The sequence below is a fragment of the Scaptodrosophila lebanonensis genome, unplaced genomic scaffold (assembly GCF_003285725.1).
Source record: "Scaptodrosophila lebanonensis strain 11010-0011.00,11010-0021.00 unplaced genomic scaffold, SlebRS2 tig00000085-arrow-pilon, whole genome shotgun sequence".
In the NCBI taxonomy this organism is placed as follows: Eukaryota; Metazoa; Arthropoda; class Insecta; order Diptera; family Drosophilidae; genus Scaptodrosophila; species Scaptodrosophila lebanonensis.
Genome location: NW_022060564.1, coordinates 3510327 through 3530277, shown reverse-complemented (window position 1 = coordinate 3530277; position 19951 = coordinate 3510327). Strand labels below are relative to the sequence as shown.

The 19951-nt window shown below is 35.3% G+C and overlaps 3 protein-coding genes across 3 annotated transcripts; all 3 read right to left on the bottom strand.

The window, feature by feature from the left end:
- Positions 1-1098: 1098 nt before the first annotated feature.
- On the bottom strand, positions 1099-1995 carry LOC115626489 (serine protease 1-like). The gene has a single exon (XM_030521874.1). The coding sequence runs from the start codon at positions 1966-1968 to the stop codon at positions 1168-1170; it is 801 nt and encodes a 266-aa protein (XP_030377734.1). The 5' UTR covers positions 1969-1995; the 3' UTR covers positions 1099-1167.
- Positions 1996-2623: 628 nt separating this feature from the next.
- On the bottom strand, positions 2624-3532 carry LOC115626472 (serine protease 1-like). Its single transcript, XM_030521856.1, has one exon. The coding sequence runs from the start codon at positions 3505-3507 to the stop codon at positions 2713-2715; it is 795 nt and encodes a 264-aa protein (XP_030377716.1). The 5' UTR covers positions 3508-3532; the 3' UTR covers positions 2624-2712.
- Positions 3533-17245: 13713 nt separating this feature from the next.
- Positions 17246-19203, bottom strand: LOC115626492 (protein rolling stone). The gene is made up of 4 exons (XM_030521876.1): positions 18962-19203; positions 18692-18905; positions 17583-17886; positions 17246-17520 (listed from the first exon to the last, which is right to left on the bottom strand). The coding sequence occupies exons 1-4, from the start codon at positions 19103-19105 to the stop codon at positions 17355-17357; spliced, it is 828 nt and encodes a 275-aa protein (XP_030377736.1). The 5' UTR covers positions 19106-19203; the 3' UTR covers positions 17246-17354.
- Between the last annotated feature and the right edge of the window lie 748 nt (positions 19204-19951).

The window sequence follows — 19951 nt, the reverse complement described above, 5'->3', positions numbered from 1 at the left end:
TTAAGTAAAGTTGCTTCATTGCTTTACATACTGTTAAAGTTAAGTTGTTAGCATAAATGGAATTGTCAATTGCATAATGTTAACGTTCGTAGCAGCGTAAGCTTTGCATTGCAGCTGCCAGCAGAATGCTCTCTTGGAGAATGCAAAAGTAAAGGCAAAGAATCAAAATCATAACTGTAAGTCAGCTCTCGCGCCTACCATATGTACATAAGTGTGAGGCGTAGCAAGTGTTTGTTTGTTTCATGCGTTGAATCAGTTTAGAGTAGATTTAGTTAGCTGATAAGAAATTGTGTTCATTTTAAATTTAAGTAAAGTTGCTTTATTGCTTTACATACTGTTAACGTTAAGTTGTTAGCATAAATGGAATTGTCAATTGCATAATGTTAACGTATGTAGCAGCTGTCTTTTTAACAGACTGCGTTCTCTTTGATATTGTCCTCTCACTGTTATTATATTACCACAATGCTGATTTCTAATAAAAGCCTCTCTTGAAATCGAAGCCTAGCTGTGCATTTTTGCTTTCTCGCGATTGCGGTAAACAGATTACTGCGCAAATGGCAAGCAGAAGCAGCAACTGCAATACACTGTAAACACTCCCACTAACATTCGCGCAAAACAAATATACCCTTTTACCATTTGAGTGCAGGGTATAAGAAAGAAATTTCACACTCACTTTAATTAAACAGCCACCGTTCCTTGTTTATTTATAGCGATAGAAATGCTTGTCCAATGTGGGTTCTATTTATTATTTATTTATTTATTTATTTTCTCTGTGCATATATCAATGACAGTGACTTATGCTTATCATGAAACAGCAAACTTTTTAATCAGCATTGTACACTTAAATCGAAGTCAAATCATTTTTATAAAAGCACATCTAAATCGAGTAATTAAAATAAGAGGAGGTGGGATTATTGGATCGCGTCCTGTGTTTCATTTGCTGCGGCTTAAAAATAACAATAAATTAACATTAAAAGTTGCTTATAGTTTTTCAAAATATGTAGGAATTAAAAAATCTTTATGGTTGCTATGGCGGGTAACCCAATAATTCCTGAAATAGTATGTTAATCCACATCGAAAAGAAACACAAAATAACAATTTGCTGATCAAATTTGTTGTATTACATGTAAAAATATATCGAAACTGTTTACGTGTCCATATTTCGTATTAGCTGACAATGTCCATCACATCACGAATCCATGTAAATATTTTGGTCACTCGAGTGAATACTTGTGGAACATTATTCAAACAAGAAGGTCCGCCATACGATGATATGCCAGCCAAGAAATTTCCTTTGTGTAGTGTTAGAGGACCGCCAGAATCGCCTCGGCAAGTGGACTGGTTGTGCGCAGTTGACACACAAAGTTGGCTGGGTTGAAAGTAATGAAACGCTTCGCATAACTCATCGTCGGCTATTGTCACGTTTATGTAATACAAGTGTTTGGAAACGATCGGAGTGTCGTTACGGGCGCCCCATCCAGGTGCATAAGCCCGCCAGCCGGTCAAATTTGCATGCTTAGCTTCATTGGCCAGCTCGATCTTGTTAACGTACTTCGAGAAAGATATGCGTGGAATGATAATCATAGCAGCATCATTGTGTTTGGATCCGCCATCATATTCAGGATGAAGTACGAATGACTTGTTGTAAACTCTATGTTGAAACCTTGCTGTCTTTTCACTGATTTCTCCGAAATATATATCACAGTAATTGATGTTACCGAAGCAATGCGCGGCTGTTAAGACCCAGATACTACTGATTATACTGCCACTGCATTGATTAATTTTGTTTGCAAAAGAATATAGTCGTATGCGTACGAGGTAAGGGAATTGTCCTTTAACTGCCAATGTGCCGTTTGTTATGCGTCCGTGTTCATTATAGAGAACTACTGCATTTGACATCTTAGGAGAGTCCTTAAATGCCAATGTGCTTGCAAATATGGCTAAAAGCAACACCATGATTCCTTTCATATTGATGGATTGGCTCTGGTTCCACCGCTTCGTATACTTATTCAAGTAAATGCTGCTCTTAATATATATAAGCTGTATTTTTCACATATGCCAATATTTGTTTGCATAATTTGGTGCATGCAAATTACAATTTTTTACCTTGAACAGTTACTCAACAGATACGAGGCAAAGAGACTAAAACTCAGAAAACACGTATCCATATTTCTATTGCAATTAAGAGTTGGAGTTGTATTTACAATTTATTAATAGCGAAATGTGGCAATCATACTTAAATGGAAAACAGATAAACAGAAACACTAGACAACTTCACGAAAGAGCAACTACGAAATTTAAGATCAAGTTTTCGATTGAAGTTTTTCTCTCCCATTAATTAAGAAAATTTGTGTGAACCCAAGAAAAGCAGTAACTTGGTTTCAGGGCGAAATAAAATCACTTTTTATAATCCGCTCACCGGATTTCGCCCAATTGGGTCAATTGCTCTAGAACATTACAAGAGAATATTAATTGTACTGCTAAATTTCTAAATTTAAGAAAACAAATTTTCTCTTGTTGTTTCTTGCGGTTTCTACGATTAAGTGAAGTATTTTATGTAGATAGTAAGATCGATTTTTAAAAATCGAGAACATTTGCTTCTCCAAAGTGTTAAAGATTATTATTATAATAAAACATGCTTTACTTCCAAATAAAATTTGTCATCAAATTTGTTGCATTACTTGTAAGAATATAACGAAACTCTTTATCGTTTTAGCTGGCAATGTCCATCACATTGCGAATCCATGCATCTATTTTTGTCACTCGGGTGAATACTTGTGGAGCATTATTCATACACGAAGGTCCGCTATATGATGTAATGCCAGCCAAGAAATTTCCTTTGTGTAGTGTTAGAGGACCGCCAGAATCGCCTCGGCAACTGGACTGGTTGTGCACAGTTGACACACAAAGTTGGCTGGGTTGAAAGTTATAAAACGCTTCGCATAACTCATCGTCGGCTATTGTCACATTGGTGTAATATAGGTCTCGGGATTGGGCAGGATCATCGCTAACTCTGCCCCACCCAGCTATAAAGGCCCGCCAGCCGGTCAAATTTGCATGCTTAGCTTCATTGGCCAGCTGGATCTTATTAACGTACTTCGAGAAAGTTATGCGTGGAATGATAATCATAGCAGCATCATTGTGGCTGGTTTTACCATCATATTCAGGATGAGGTATGAATGAATGATTGTAGATCCGATGGTGAAACCTTGCGTTTTTTGACCGGATCTCTCCGAAGTACATATCACCGTATAGTTTGCCAGGTAAACAATGTGCGGCTGTTAGGACCCAGATACTACTGAGTATACTACCGCCGCATTCTGAAACCCGCTCACCAAATAATCGGAAACGTACAAGATAAGGGAATTGTCCCCTAACTGCCAATGTGCCGTTTGTTATGCGTTCATTCCCATTGTAGAGATCTACTGCCTTGGACCCTTTAACAAATTCCTTAAATGCCAATGCGCTTGCAAATATGGCCAAGAGCAACAACTTGATTGCTTTCATATTGATAGATGGGCTCCAGATCCACTGCGTCGTATCTCTATGTGGCTCTTAATATATACAAGTCATATTTTTTGTATATGCCAGTATTTGTATGAATAATTTCATGCATGAAGAGGATTATGAAGAAGCATGCAAATTCCAATTTCTCACCTTGCACTCAGTTAAAAACAATTAAATGTTGGAAATGTATTTACAATTTATTAATAACAAAGCAGAACCGTGCCAATCATGCTATAATGCAAAAGTAAATTACTAAACAATTTCACGAAAGAACAACGACGATATTCATTTATTAAGAAAGTGCTTTTGAACTCAAGCAAAACAGTCAATAAAACTTGATTTGCACCTAGAAATTAATGAACTCCATTTTGTCAATTGCTCTATTTGAAAAAAAAATTATTTATGCTTGTTTTCGAAATTTAAGCAAACTTTTTTTGTAAGTTTAGAATAAGGCTTGTGGTTTCAAAAATTAAAAGAACTATTTTTAGTTTCTTCGAAATGCACAAAATTATTAATATGTAAAAAAAAAACAATGTCTAAATGGTTAATATAATATTACATAAAATTTAAAATGCTTGAAATTTTGAAATATAAGCTATGTATTATGGAGTAGTTGGTTGAAACTAAATGTAATATTGTATTAATCATTTCCAGAATAGCTTAAATTGAAAATACTTGAAATTAGTTATTTTTTATTTCCCTAGGACCTGCTATCGACCTAAACCTTCTCTTCCTGTGCAATATATGTAAAAAGTTATCATAAAAGTGTATGATACAATTTCTAGGCAATATCATTTATATATACTTGTATGTATATATATCGATATGAACAATTTATTGCCAACAAATGTATTTTCTAGTCGCTTATTTATTTCAATATTTATTTGAGACATTTATTTTCATTTAATTATTAGTTGTGTTTCGAAATTGAAGATTTCATTAAATGATGATGCGACTTGACAGCAAAACAATCGAATGGACAGAGGGACAGACAGACAGACACAGAAATTGAAAAACTAGCTCTTAACCTAAGAGGCAGACAGGCAGATGGACAGGCATTTAAATCATTAGACAGCTATATTAATAAACATAAAACGTGATAGACAATAGGACAGATAGACAGGCAGACAGACAGGCGGGCAGCTGGAAAATAACAGACAGTTCGAACAAACGTTACTTATGATCGACAAAGTATTTAATTATAAATATTGTTAAATCTTAAATAGAAAATATTTCCCCTACCTCGCTGCTACTCGTTTTAATGTTTCCAATATTTTGCAAATAGGCTGACCCTCGTCCAGGCATCGTAATTGGCAGCATTTTCGCCGACAGAGTGGGCCTTCAAATCGGCAATAATGATGGGCTTATTGATACTCGCAGGATGCAGCAGGCGGCATATTGTTCATTGTTCGACATGGCATGAATTCGGCCAGCCTCGGGCACTTAGCACATAATTATATTGAGTTGTGGTATTTGAATGTTGGGCAGTTCAGTCCCAGCCTTAATTAAGCAATGCATATGGCCGTGATGCTCTCTCTCTCTCTCTCTCTCTTGCTCTCTTTCTCTCTCGCTAGAGCGTGAAGTGCATTTATCTCACATTTCCAGCGTAGGACCTACAGGACGAACGTTGAATATTGAATATTTGTGCGAATGGGGCCGAAAATGGTTTTGGCTAATGAGTTTATGTTTGCGAACATTTACCATGCACTTGATTCCGTTTTCATCTTACTATCGCCTCTGCCTGGCTAAGTAAAATTTTACTAAATTTCCACTGAACAAAAAAATATAGCATTTGGTTTTCTTTTGCTTTCGCTTAGGCTGCATTGTTCCTGAAGGCAACAATATTTATTCTGTTTGAATCGATTCATTAGAGGTTCTCTAAAATAAAATAAATACTTTGCAAATATGTTTTGGAAATAAAAGTTTGCCGCTTTTATATGAAATGAATCGATTCATTAGGGGTTTTCTAAAATAAAATAAATATTATAAAATTTTTTTTGAAATAAATATTTGATTTTTATTTTTGAAATAAATATTTGTTTTTTATTTAAAATAAAATGTTTCTTAAGCTCTTAAGCTTGTCTCACTCCTGACCTAATTTTTTAAATTTGTAGCCACAGATAATTGGTTTCCAAAACAATATCCAAAATCGCTGAAATTTGCAAATTGCAAACAAGAATTATTATTTTAAAAAAAATGGAACAACCATATTAGAGGTTTTCTAAAATAAAATAAATATTTTCCAAATTTAGTTATGAAATAAAAGCTTGTTTCTTTTAAATGAAATGTATCCATTCATTAGAGGTTTTCTTAAATAACATAAATATTTTAAAAGATGATTTTTGTTAAATAAAAGTTTGTTTCTTTTAAATGAAATGTTCCATAAATATTCATATGGAACACAAACAAGAAATCTCTCTTAAATCTCCGTGCGCTTCATAGCTACTTATTATTGAAAAACTCGTCAACAACAACAACTCGTGGAACAACAACAAATTTGTGGTTATAAGAATTAGAAAGAGTTGAGGCAAATATAAGTATTTTTCTGTAATTTTCTGGCTTACCTTTTTTACATGATCTGCTCATTTGGCAGCACATCAAATGACTGGCCAGCCACTTATGTATGTATGTATGTTGGCTGCTCAGTCGGTTGTTTGTTTGCCTCTGCCTGCCGCGGTTGTCACGGTTTGGCGTATTGCCGTGGCCACACACACACACACACCCACACACACACACATGGACACACACTCCAGCTGATAAGCACAGGAAGGGCAAGAGAAAGAGAGAGAGAGTAGGGCCAAGGGAAAATCAACTAAATATAAATTTAGTTTAATTTCAAATGGCAACGCGCATTGCTTTTAAAAGCCCCTGCAGTTCAGCAGGTGTTGAGTGTAGAAATACGCCGACCACTGCACCAAACCACCCTGTAAGTGTTAAGGGGAGAATAATATAACATTTTTATAAAAATAACAATGATAAGATATTATTATTATAATTGTATTTTTAAGCATTTAGGAGAATCACTTTCACATAAAATCGAGCATCAATTAATAGTTAATAATGAACGCAGTAAAGAATTAAATTATATAATAAATACGTTCATGGAACATCCATGTAAGAAGCAATAGTCCCTTTCAAGAACCAATTGTCTTTATATTTAAAACAACAACTAATTATGCAGAGATATTATTTAACCAATAATATTTTACCGTACAAAGAGCACTGATTGATTGACAAATAATGCTATAGATTAATAAGTAAATTGTTGGTTATGGTAAACTTGTTTGGCAGGCACTGGATGGAATTTTAGATACATCGATAACAATCGAGAAGCTATTGAGTTAGCGTCATCCAAAGTGGAAACTTAACAAATCGACGAATAGAGCCAGACAGGCTATTGCATGATTTGTAGAATTACGCAATTTTTTCTAAGTTTTATGCAGAGCTTTGTGAGAAAACTAATTGTTTTATTGTACCTCTAGGTTCCGAGCCTCATCAAGTGGTAGCGGAAGTGAGAGGCTTAGCTCCGCTCTACTGAACTAGCACGCCAATGTGTGTCTGTGTGTCTGTGTGTGTGTGTGTGTGTGTGTATTTGTCCAAACGCCACATGAAGTTAATGAAACGTATTTTCCCCGAAATTCGTTGGCAACAATGGCAGCCAACCATTCAACTGGCTGCCTTTTACTGCCACTGCTGGCTCAGCGTAAAAATAAAAATCAACGCAAGCTGTGCTGCGGGCGAGTTAAAATGTCGCATCGTTGACCGGAAAAGCGCGGGAAATTAAGGATAATGTAATTTATTGATGCATTGTAAAAGTTAAGCTTCTGCTGGCGTCGCCAACGCGTTCTCGTATAAATTACACTTTGACAGCCAGGCTAGCTAGCAACACACACACACACACCGACTGACACAGAAAAGAGACCAGAGAAAGAGAGAGAGAGAGAGTGCGTTGCAGAGAAACATGAAAAACTATGAGATAAGCGTTAAGAACGGATGGAAGAGCAGCTCGAATGTCTACATTTGCAAAATACAGTTAACTCGTAATATTTTGTGTCCACAATTTTTCGCACAATTAGCAACTTTACAATGATTTGCATAATTTTTTACGCACCAACAAAGTTATTATAATGAACTTTTTTCCATGCATTCGCACGTTCAAAAATATTTGCAAAGGGCAGCAAGAGCTCGGCAACATAGCCAGCCTTTAATTTATTGACAGCTTAAGTTAAATAAAGGCTCAGACTTAACCAGTCACACGCACCTAGTGGCAAACATTTTGTTAATTTATATTTACGGGGACTACAATTTTGTTTGCATATTAATTTGGAAAAAGGTGCACTTCCAATAATCAGATATTGAAAGCTCGCGCGGAAATGAAAAATTGCACAAAATGTTATTCTAGAATACTTATATTTCTAACTTTAAGTTGTATATTTGAACATGCTTGGCACGCTCTCTCTTCCTCTCTCTCTCTCTCTCCGTCTTTCTCTCTCTCTTAATTAATGAACAAATAAAGGCAATGGAATTATTTTAAATAAAAACACTTAAATAAGTCGAATGTCAGAGTCGCGCGAGCTATGAACATATTATTATTACTACTATTTATTTCACAGCAATTCACAGCTTATTTATAAAGTAGAAAACCAAAAAACCGACATATTTGAAAATTTGCGATTCCAAATTAACACACAATTCAACCATTACTTTGTGCAAATAAAAAGAGTCTTCGAGATCTTCTCATTAAGCCGGAAATTATATTTAAATCTATGAAATCATAATAAAACTCACTTAATAAATCTACAATCTTAAGATGAAACGCAGATAATTGTGTTTTCAACTAAAGCGCGCACTTGAAACTAAAACGCAATTACAAAACAAGACGCAAGGCACTCAAATAGTTGTGTCTTTGATTTCATCGAAAGAGAAATGCGTGGCCTCGAAAAGCCTTTAGAGCAACGGTTTTTTTAATCGAGAGCATTACAACAACACCAACAACAATAATCACCCACCGCTGCTTTAGAGAACGCCATGTTGCCCCTTGCAGCTTCACGGGTGCGAAAGAGATAGCAGGCTGGTTTGCACAAAGAGAGCAATTAGAAAAGGAATGGAGCGCGATCAAAGCAAACATATCGAGAGTGAAGAGTTATTGAGCGCTTCTTGCATCGCAGAGCAAGGTACAATTCTGTATGTGTGTGTGACCGCGCTGTAGGCGTGAGCTTTTTGAGCAAACAGTTAGAATACCATTACAGTTAAATTAATTTTGAGTGAAAAGTATTTTATGCGGCCGACTTTTATATACCCTGCATTTGATTTATAATTATTAAATAATTAGAAATGGGTTTTCAAATATATTTCATTAATTAATTACTTTATAAATTCTAGTACGAAAGTAGGAAATTATTGCAAAATATGGGCAGGATTAAAAATTGAGAATTGAGGATTTTTCCATGCATTCGCACGTTCAAAAATATTTGCAAAGGGCAGCAAGAGCTCGGCAACATAGCCAGCCTTTAATTTATTGACAGCTTAAGTTAAATAAAGGCTCAGACTTAACCAGTCACACGCACCTAGTGGCAAACATTTTGTTAATTTATATTTACGGGGACTACAATTTTGTTTGCATATTAATTTGGAAAAAGGTGCACTTCCAATAATCAGATATTGAAAGCTCGCGCGGAAATGAAAAATTTCACAAAATGTTATTCTGGAATACTTATATTTCTAACTTTAATTTGTATATTTGAACATGCTTGGCACGCTCTCTCTTCCTCTCTCTCTCTCTCTCTCTCTCTCTCTCTCTCTCTCTCTCCGTCTTTCTCTCTCTCTCTTAATTAATGAACAAACAAAGGCAATGGAATTATTTTAAATAAAAACACTTAAATAAGTCGAATGTCAGAGTCGCGCGAGCTATGAACATATTATTATTACTACTATTTATTTCACAGCAATTCACAGCTTATTTATAAAGTAGAAAACCAAAAAACCGACATATTTGAAAATTTGCGATTCCAAATTAACACACAATTCAACCATTACTTTGTGCAAATAAAAAGAGTCTTCGAGATCTTCTCATTAAGCCGGAAATTATATTTAAATCTATGAAATCATAATAAAACTCACTTAATAAATCTACAATCTTAAGATGAAACGCAGATAATTGTGTTTTCAACTAAAGCGCGCACTTGAAACTAAAACGCAATTACAAAACAAGACGCAAGGCACTCAAATAGTTGTGTCTTTGATTTCATCGAAAGAGAAATGCGTGGCCTCGAAAAGCCTTTAGAGCAACGGTTTTTTTAATCGAGAGCATTACAACAACACCAACAACAATAATCACCCACCGCTGCTTTAGAGAACGCCATGTTGCCCCTTGCAGCTTCACGGGTGCGAAAGAGATAGCAGGCTGGTTTGCACAAAGAGAGCAATTAGAAAAGGAATGGAGCGCGATCAAAGCAAACATATGGAGAGTAAAGAGTTATTGAGCGCTTCTTGCATCGCAGAGCAAGGTACAATTCTGTATGTGTGTGTGACCGCGCTGTAGGCGTGAGCTTTTTGAGCAAACAGTTAGAATACCATTACAGTTAGTCCTGAAATGGAATTCTTCATGTAAATTAATTTTGAGTGAAAAGTATTTTATGCGGCCGACTTTTATATACCCTGCATTTGATTTATAATTATTAAATAATTAGAAATGGGTTTTCAAATATATTTCATTAATTAATTACTTTATAAATTAAATTACGAAAGTAGGAAATTGAGAATGGGGAAAAACCAGCTATTCTTCTGTTTATCAGTATACTGATGCCATAAAAATAATATAATACAGCTAGAAAACTAGCTGACTAACTTCCATAAACCTAGAATTAAGCCCAATTATATTTTTGTATTTTTTCTATCTTAAAACGCTTGAATAAACAATTAAATAATAGTCTGTTGCATAGAGTAATATTAAAGTAAATCGAAAATATATAACTAGGCTTTTGAAAAGCCACTGGTTAAGGTTTTCTTAGCCTATGCCGTTAAGTCCTCGCTTATGCAACCAACATGCATCTCCTGGCTTTGCAATTTGTAGGTCAGCTCTGGCTTTCAAATAAATATTGCACGTCATAACAAATTTCAAATGAAATATAAAAACTTTTTTTTAAACAAAGCTAGCACTTAATACATAAAGCATTTGGACGTTTGTGCTTCTGGCCTTATCAATTTTGGTCTAAAATATGAATTTTTATAATATGTTTTTGTATATTTTTATGTATAGCCTGACTACACAACCAATTAAGTATGACAACAACAGTGGTAACAGCATCAAAGGAAATTTTGACAGTTTAATTTGCGGAAAATATTCAGGCAGCCCAAGCACAGCCCTCACACAATTACCAAGCAACAACGCCCACGTGGTGTGGCATGTGTCTGCCTTAAAGCGTGCAACATTTTATTGCATTTTTGTTGACCATATCAACACACCTACCAAGCGGACGACCACACAAAAATTAACGAGAACTATATCCTATTAGAAAAAGTGGGAGAGGGCGAGGCATTTGTGCAGCTATGGCCTAAAAGTCCGTGTTTTGTTCCTGCTGCTGCCAAATAAATGGCCAACATATTTGCAGTGCCTTTGGCTTTAATTTCTTTGTGTCTATTTATTTCACGCCTTTCAACCCACACCCAATGCCAATCGTTGCGTCTTGGCGAGTGTACTTGTACATTAGAGAGGAGAAGAAAATTTCACACATAATGGGAATTGAAATTATTGGGCACATCGTTTAAAGAAGAAGAACCAAAAAAACAGCTATATGATCAGAAAAACTTGTCAAAATTATTTGGTATGAAAGGAAATATTTCTAGAAAATAAAAAAAGATAATGTGCATTTTAAAATAAAAAAAATCTTGTGCATACCCCAAAAAAAATGGTGCTTTCAGCTGCTTTTTGGTCAGAAAATTTATAAAAATTATTTGATATTGAAAAGAAACATTTTTAGAAATAAGAAACATTGCCAGAAAACTTATAAAAATTATTTGATATTGAAAAGAAACATTTTTAGAAATAAGAAACATTGCCAGAAAACTTATAAAAATTATTTGATATTCAAATAAAATATTTCTAGAAATTAAAGAACTACTATGTGTATTTTATATTCATTTTCCTCTTACCATTTTGCGAGTACAAATGTTAAGCTCAGCAAATAAACTTTCATGTGCGTGACTTGCGTGCAAAATAGCTGCTCACGCACACATATCTAAGCTTGGGGGGCGCAAATGGAAGTGTGCGCATTCCAAGCATGTTGAAACTGTAAAATACTTGCGATTCGCTTTGGCAGCACGAGACTCGGGAGCTGAAATTGTTGTGTGCAACTGCATTGCTGAAAGTGACTTCCACATGCTTACATATATAAACACACGCACACACACACACATCCACACTCATACATATATATAGACACTCCCGCATAGACCCAAGCACATACCCACGCACTCAAACATATCCTTAAGTTCACATGCCCGAGACATAACTAACAAGGCGGCTGCCACATGCTGCTAGCTGCTAACAGCTCGTATTTTGGCAGAGACACAAACCCTAATGCGCACACACACACACACACACACACACACACAGACACACAAACACACACACACAGACACACAAACACACACTCACATAGTTGCTCACAACAGTTGCTTGCTGTGCTGCTGGCTTAGTTGTGAGATTTATGTGAAATTCCTAAAAGAAATCCAAGTCAATTACTTGCTTAATTATTTCCTTTGAAATTTATTGATTTTTTGCTCTAGGAATTTCGCTTCGTTCGGTTTCTATTTGTTTTTGTCTTGAAATGAAATTCAACTCGACTTAACTCGCCGAGCAGTGAAACGAAATGTAATGAGAAGGCAAGGCACAATGCCCGGCATCTGATGTTTGAGCTTCAGTTTGTCTGCATGGTGTCTTAAAGTTGTCCGTTCAAAATTTAAAGAATGTGCTGATAAAATAAATATTTGTTTAAATATACAATCACTCCGTTCACTGGCTGTCCAGTGTCCAGTAAATTATGCGATTGTAGAAGGAGGGGAAGTCACAACTCAGTTTGTTTAAAAATTACAATATGTATTTATTTGCAGAAGTTAAATGCAAATATGTTGCAGGGGAGTTCCCTACTCAGTTTAATTATAGATTAACAAAAAAACAAATGTATTTATTTGCAGAAGTTAAGTGCAAATATGTTGCAATTATATTACCAGGCACCCAAAACCATAGCCGATTGATATCCTTTGCCTGGGAGGAACTAAATCGCCACAACCGACCGCCTCTGTAGTCACACATACCCTACTTCGACGCAGGATACATGTGTGTCCTTGTGACCTGATACTTCTCGTAATACCCGTGCATCTAGTCCTTAAGTCTATGGCAACATTTTAATATGTTATAGAAGCATTGCTTTATTTAATAAGCCACAGCTTATAACTTTATGATTTATTTAATATTGCCTTTTAATTTGTTTAAAACAATATTAGAAAAATTGCATGCATTTATATATTATATGTATTTTATAAAGCAAATAAATTGCTTCTTCAACATTATTGTTATTATTTAAGTAACCGAATCAATAGAATCAATCATGCATATTTTATTTGAAAATTGAAATCCAAGCCATTGTATTTTCTCAAAAATAAGTGAAAGAATGCCAGTTTTATCTAAAAAACTTAAGGAATTAACATAAGTACCAATGCGATAGTTACGAATTAAGTTCAAATAATAAAATAAAAAATAAAAAATATATAATTGGAGAAATGCAGAGAAAAAAATTGAGTTTCTAATAAATTAATGAATAGTTAAAAGAAATAAAATAATTGGAAGAGTGCAGAGTAAAAAATTAAGTATCTAATAAATTATTGAAAGCTCGTTTGCAAACGAATATTTCAAACAATTATTTAAATAACTAAAATAAAATGGTTTATTGTACAAGTATAAGCAACACTTAATAAATAATTCAGAAATAAAATGACAGAATTATTTTAAAAGACTACCTCATGAATTTCTGTTTACACTAAATTGTTGATTTAAATTATTGATAAGCGGCTTAAATCAAAATGTAAGTATACTGCACTAAGCCGATTTGATAGGCTGGAAATAATTGTAATTTTTTGTAAAACCTGGCACAACAATATAAGCATTATTTGGAAATGCGATTAGGAAATATTAATTTACTCGAAATAATTGTAATTTTTTGTAAAACCTGGCACAACAATATAAGCATTATTTGGAAATGCGATTAAGAAATATTAATTTACACGAAATAATTGTAATTTTTGTAAAACCTGACACAACAATATAATCATTATCAGGAACAGAACAGAACATGTGCTTCATTTTTCAATATCAAGCAATGATGAATGCTTTATCAGGAACAACACATATGCAGAATTATTATAATTATTTTAATATCAAGCAATGATCATTGCGTCTTACTTCATCCGGCTGCTGTCGTTTCCAGTCCCTTCACTTAGCACTTTATGGCAAAGCTTCTGGAAGCTAAGACCCCTAAAATGTGCAAGTTATTCGGGCTCTCAGACCCGGACACCGAAATCCAAGCATATGTGGTTGTCTGCATAACGAGCATAAACTCTGCCAGCGAAAATGGCAGCAGTGGCAAGAAAGAAATTGATGTTGCCAGCGTGCAGAGACACAACAGCTAAAGCAACAACAACAACCATAGCTAAAGCAACAGCAACAGCAACAACAGTTGCAACAACGCGCTGGAACGGCAAGTTTGGGAACGGAACGCCCTTTCATATTAGCTGCAAGCTGCCACACATGCTGCAACAGCCAAGTTACTTAAGTGATTTCAATTTATAAAAATTTTTACTGCTCAGATACATGTGATAGATACACATAAAGTGGCCTGCTTAGTGGCATGTCAGAAATGGGCGAGCCCTGCAGCAGTGGGCGTTGTTGTAGCTGCCGTTGATATTCCTTTTCTATACCCTGCACCCTCCACAATTTGAGTGTATATTTGTTTTGTGGTTATGAACGGAAAATATGAAAGAAAATCGTTGATAACCTAATGATCTCTCTTCGCGATCTGAAAATCTTTTTACATTCGCAACATCGAACTTTTTATATTTATTTATGTAAATAATTATCAAATGCTTAGCTTGCAAAAACAAAAACTTATAAACTAAATGCAATCCTGCTTTTAATAGTTTTCGCCCGTTTTATAACTAAAACTATTGCAACTAAAAATAAGAAAAAATTCTAAAAATTCTAGCGATTGTTAACAAACTAAATTTCAAATAAATAAAACAAAATTTAATGTTTCTCTATATTTGAAAACTTTTTTATAATTATTTTTAAAGTCAAACTATAAATAAACTTAATTTTTTTTTAAATTATTTTAACCTTTTCAGGTAAGAACCTATATTTTAACTTATATAGTAACTAATTTAAACAGTGTATATCTAAGATATTAGATAATATAACCTTGGCAAATAAATAAAAAGCGAGCAGAAAACAATAGAATGACTGCGCATGAAAATATTATTCAGAGTCTTACCTCGTTTGGCCAATACCTGTCGAGCAGTTCATTAATTATACTTTTTTTTTGGAAGAGTGCATTGCAGAGTCGGTTCGCATTTGGTTTTGGGAAGTGCATTGCCATTGGCATCATCAAGGTACGCAAGGCAGTAAGACAACTAGTCAGCTAGTCAGCTAGTCCCGAGTCACTTAACGTGGCTACTGGCGTCATGGCAGCTGGTGTCAGGCTGACTCACGGCCACGTAAACGTAACGTATCGAACGTTAACGTATTTATGGCTGCACTTGCCTTTTGTTGTTGCTGTTGAGTTTTAAAGTCGTCTTAAATGTTGTCGCGAAGCCAACTGAGGCGACTCGAGTGTACAGCTAACAAGGCGCAAAACATTTTTAACATTTTTTAACATTTCCGCTTTTTTGCATTCAATTTAATTTAACACAAACATTTACACACACTTGCACTTGTACGTGTGAGTGTGTGTGTGTGTGTGTGTGTGTGTGTGTGTACCTGTATTTATAATGGCGCACACACGCATCGTCAACAGCGTCGTTGCCATTGCTGTTGTTGCTGTTGTTGTGCATTGTGCATGAGTTTCATGCTTGAAATGCGCATACGCTGCGTATACGTAATATAAATTTGTAACGGCAGCATGCAAATGCAACGGGAAAGTAGGGGTGGACGAACAAAAAAAATAAAAAACGTACCACTATAAATTTGTGTACACTTACAACTCGATGCTCGTGCAACAACTAGCAGCAGCAACAACAACAACAGCAGCAGCAACAACTTAAATCTTAAGTAGCTCAACTTGTTTATTCATCGAAGCAGAAGTTGAATGTGGGTGTGTGGGTGTATGGGTGTATAGCTGTACATATAGGTGTGTGGGTGACGGGAGGGGCAGCTGCCAAGTATTGCAACTTGTGGTGCAGCAAAAAAAATAAACAATAACAAAAAAACAACTGCAGCAATGCGTCGCCACGTTCTCGCACAGTCATGCATGAAATGATAATTACAGCAGGTGCCATCTAGCGTGCAATAACGACATAAAAATAATAAATTTCTGCATTTCTGTTGAGGTCCGGCAGCCTTGCTTTAATTCATGCGATTTGTTAAGAACTAGAAACTGATTTGAAACACTTTCAAATTTTTAGAACCCTCCATTTATAGATATATCTATAATTAGCTTGGATTTTGATGTCCGTTCGTCCGATTTAATGGCTTCAGCTATAAAGCTTTGAAACTTTGTTTCAAACTAGCCTTTATATCATATACTTAGCTACTTTTGGAAATAATATTCTTCACAAAGAGTATAAAAAACTCTTGGTTAATGAATTTATAGAAACAAAATTATAACTAATAGTGTTTCATCTCTTGGGGATCTCAAATGGATGACCAATTGCCAAATCTTTCTTTCTTTTATTTCGACACGAGTGCTTTCTAATTAAATACTCCAATATTTTACATGTTTTCCAAATAAATGCATATTTGTTCAGTTTTTGCAGAATTTTTAGAATATTCATATTAATTAATAAATAATTGCATTCAGTACATATTATTATATATACATAGTATTATTTAAATATATAATGGATCTCAAGTAGAAATGGTTTAATTTTGAATCGAACAAAAGACTATAAATGTTGTGTCTAACAAATTAAGTCTTTTTCAATGATTTTTTTTGGGAAGAAAAATATTATGTAGGAACTGCCTTCAATAAAAAAGTATTTTTATATTTTATATTATTTACCTTAAAAAACTGACAAAGTTAATGAAAAATAAGACACATGAGCGCTTGTCGTAAATATTAATGACCTTACTTTCATTTATTTATATTTTTTATTTCTATTTTGTAGTAAAATGCATGCATTTATATTAAGTAGCAGATTCGGTTTTATATTTAGTAGCAGATTCGGTTTTATATTTAGTAGTAAAATCTGTCGTTTCTCTTTAGTAGTAGATCAAAAGCATACTAGCGCCATCTATGGTCGTTACAAGGTAACATTAAATTGCATTAAATTGAAAGTAACAGAAAAATTATTTTAAGCAAATTGATCGCAAAAATCAAAAAACTAACAAAGTGCAATTTTGGAATAAACTGATTTTTTCTTGTCTTGGATGCCAGTTGCGTTGGCTTTGGAATTTCTTTTGAATTTCTATTGTTTTTTTCTATTTATATTTTTTTTTTTTTGTGCTCCCACATTTAGATTCGGCGCTATGTATTGTGCAGTATATATATTTTCAGAGAGGACTTGAGTTTATAACCTTCGGGCTAGGAGGTGATTTTAATGAATTTCCAAATAAATAACTTATTTGAAAATTATAAATGTTATTCCAGTTTAGTAATCTTGAACGCTAGGTACCTCCTTATACGATACATTCCAAATTGCAGAGTCGAGCATACAACAAAAAGCATGGATATCAGCGTGGTAGAGAGTAACGCCAGTCGTGGCCTTTCCCAATCCATAATGTTGTATAGATAGTGACGACCTCGTCTATGAAATAAATCGGCAGTTGAAGAAGGCACTAATTTATATTTCTCAACTATATTACTCACGGATCCAAGCCGCCGGATATATAATAGATATAGGTGAAGCTAGCATAGGCGAGCGCTAAGCTTAGTGGATAGATGAAGTGCATTAGGCGGGCAGGAAACGCAACCAGCATAAGATCCAAGCCAAAGATAAGGGACGGCAAGGCATGGGTCCACAAATTATAGGCGTTATCGACACGCGTTATATTCGCGAGCGAGCGATCTCGGGGATAAATGCAGGACCAGTAGACCAAACCGACGACGTTCGCTACCACCAAGTTCGTCCAGTAGGAGGCCCAGTAAATTTTCAGTAGCCCTGTGCGGGTGACTATGCGAAAAGGTTAATAATAAATTGGATATTTGTATTTAGAATAGAATAAATAATACGAAGTGTGTCCACAACTATGAAACAAAGTATTTCTATTCGCTTCTAATTGTGTTTAATTCAAAATTAATTCATTTTTTTAACGAATCCTTTAATTGAAAATACATTGCCTTAAAAATAATATTATAAAAGCGCAGTCGAGCTTGAGCCATCTAGAAACATTGCTAGAAAATCCGCTATAAACAGCAAGAAAGTCTACTAAAAAAGGCTAAAAAACTCTCTGTAAATGGTTAAAAAATCAGCTATGAATGGGAAGAATATGCTGGAAATGCGATATAATAGATATATAAATATATAAATATAGATATAAATGATATATAAATAGATAAAAACTGAATAGAAATATATAGAAGAATTGCTAGAAAATGGCTAGAAAATGTACTAAAAATTGATAGAAACCCGCTATAAATAGTTATAAGAACCCGTTCAAAAATTTATAGAAATCCCGCGGTCATCAATAGTTGCCGATCTAGCTTTCAAGAGCCCAAGTTCTATTACTTTCGTAATAGAAAACATTGCCGATTCCAGCATTCCAAACCCTCCCTTATCTAAAAAAGTTCACTTCAAAAGCAAAATACAAATATTGGCAAGCTGAATTGGAAAACTTCCTTGGAATTGTGTATGAAGGAGGGAGATTAAACTGAGAAAACATTTCTATCGAGTTGTTTTGCAAAGCAGATCAAAAATATATAAATTCTATGCGATTCGAGATTCTTTCTTCGCAAGCAGGGTCAGCTTGGTGGCTCACCCAGTTTTTCAGGACTCCTTTGAAAGAGTGAGACAATCACCGCACCGAAAGCGCTGGTAAAGCCGCACAATAAAAACGCCCAATTGGTTAGATAGAGAAACCAGCGGCCCCTCCAGAAATACTTCGCGATGCATGTGACAACGCCCGTATTGAAGAAGAGGGCCAGCAGCCAGCGATAGATGAGGTACCAGCGGCACTTGTCCTCTCGTTGCCACTGTTTGTAAAAGAAGCGGTTAATCTGCTTGCCTGGTGTATTAATTCTGGACGTACTTGCGAACGTGCAAAGTCCTTTGGATTGCTGTGCTGCAAGCCACAGTTCTGCCAACGAAACTCCTGCCAGAAACTTTGAACCTGTACCGCTGTTCCCCGATTTGGTTCCACAGAGCCACCGCCACCGCCACCGCCGCCGCTCATTTAATCAAAATTTAGCCAACTTTTACAATTTAGTGAATTTCGTTTTTTTTTTTTTTTACACAGCCCAAAATTTTGATAATTAAAAAGGTCCAAATGAGTGAATAGGCTGTGCGTGTGTGTGTGTGTGTGAGGTGAGAAAATGAGCAAAATTAAAATTAAATGCTTAAATTTTGTGCCGCTTTTAAGTGGCATGCCCCTTTTTCATGCCACGTTTCGTTGAGTTTCTTATCTTGCTCTGCATGCCGTCTGCGTTGCATAATTAACAGTTACATGTGTGCTCTGTGTGTGTGTGTGGAAGTGTGTGTGTGTGAACATATGAGTGTGTGGCAGAGCCCCGTGGGCCTGACGCTGCTCTGCGGCAAATTACGACATGCGCCTGACATAATTTTCACTACCGAGCCGAAGCCAGACCTCGTCCTCGTCCTCATCCCCAACTCTGAGGGGATGGGCTGGCGTCGTTCGCCGAAGCAACATTTAAGCCAGCAGACACATTTAATTGAGAGACACTCGGCTGAGTTGTAGCGTGCAATTAAAATGCCATTACATAGAAAAACAAAGCGAGCGTAGCCAGCGCTGGAAAAGTCCCAACCCAACCCGACCGACCCAGAATATATCTCTGCGAGTACACGTATAATCGCTGAGTTGGTGAATTCTGTTGCATGATTTGATGAACAAATTGTTTGGCTGCTTGCTGATATGAAAATTTAATAAAGCCGGTAAATGAAATAGCATTTCATTTGATTATATATATATAGTTGTAAGTATGTAGATATAAACGACATAACATATCTGCACTCGACGACTTTTGTTATAAATATATTTTTATTCAAGTATATCATAAATAAA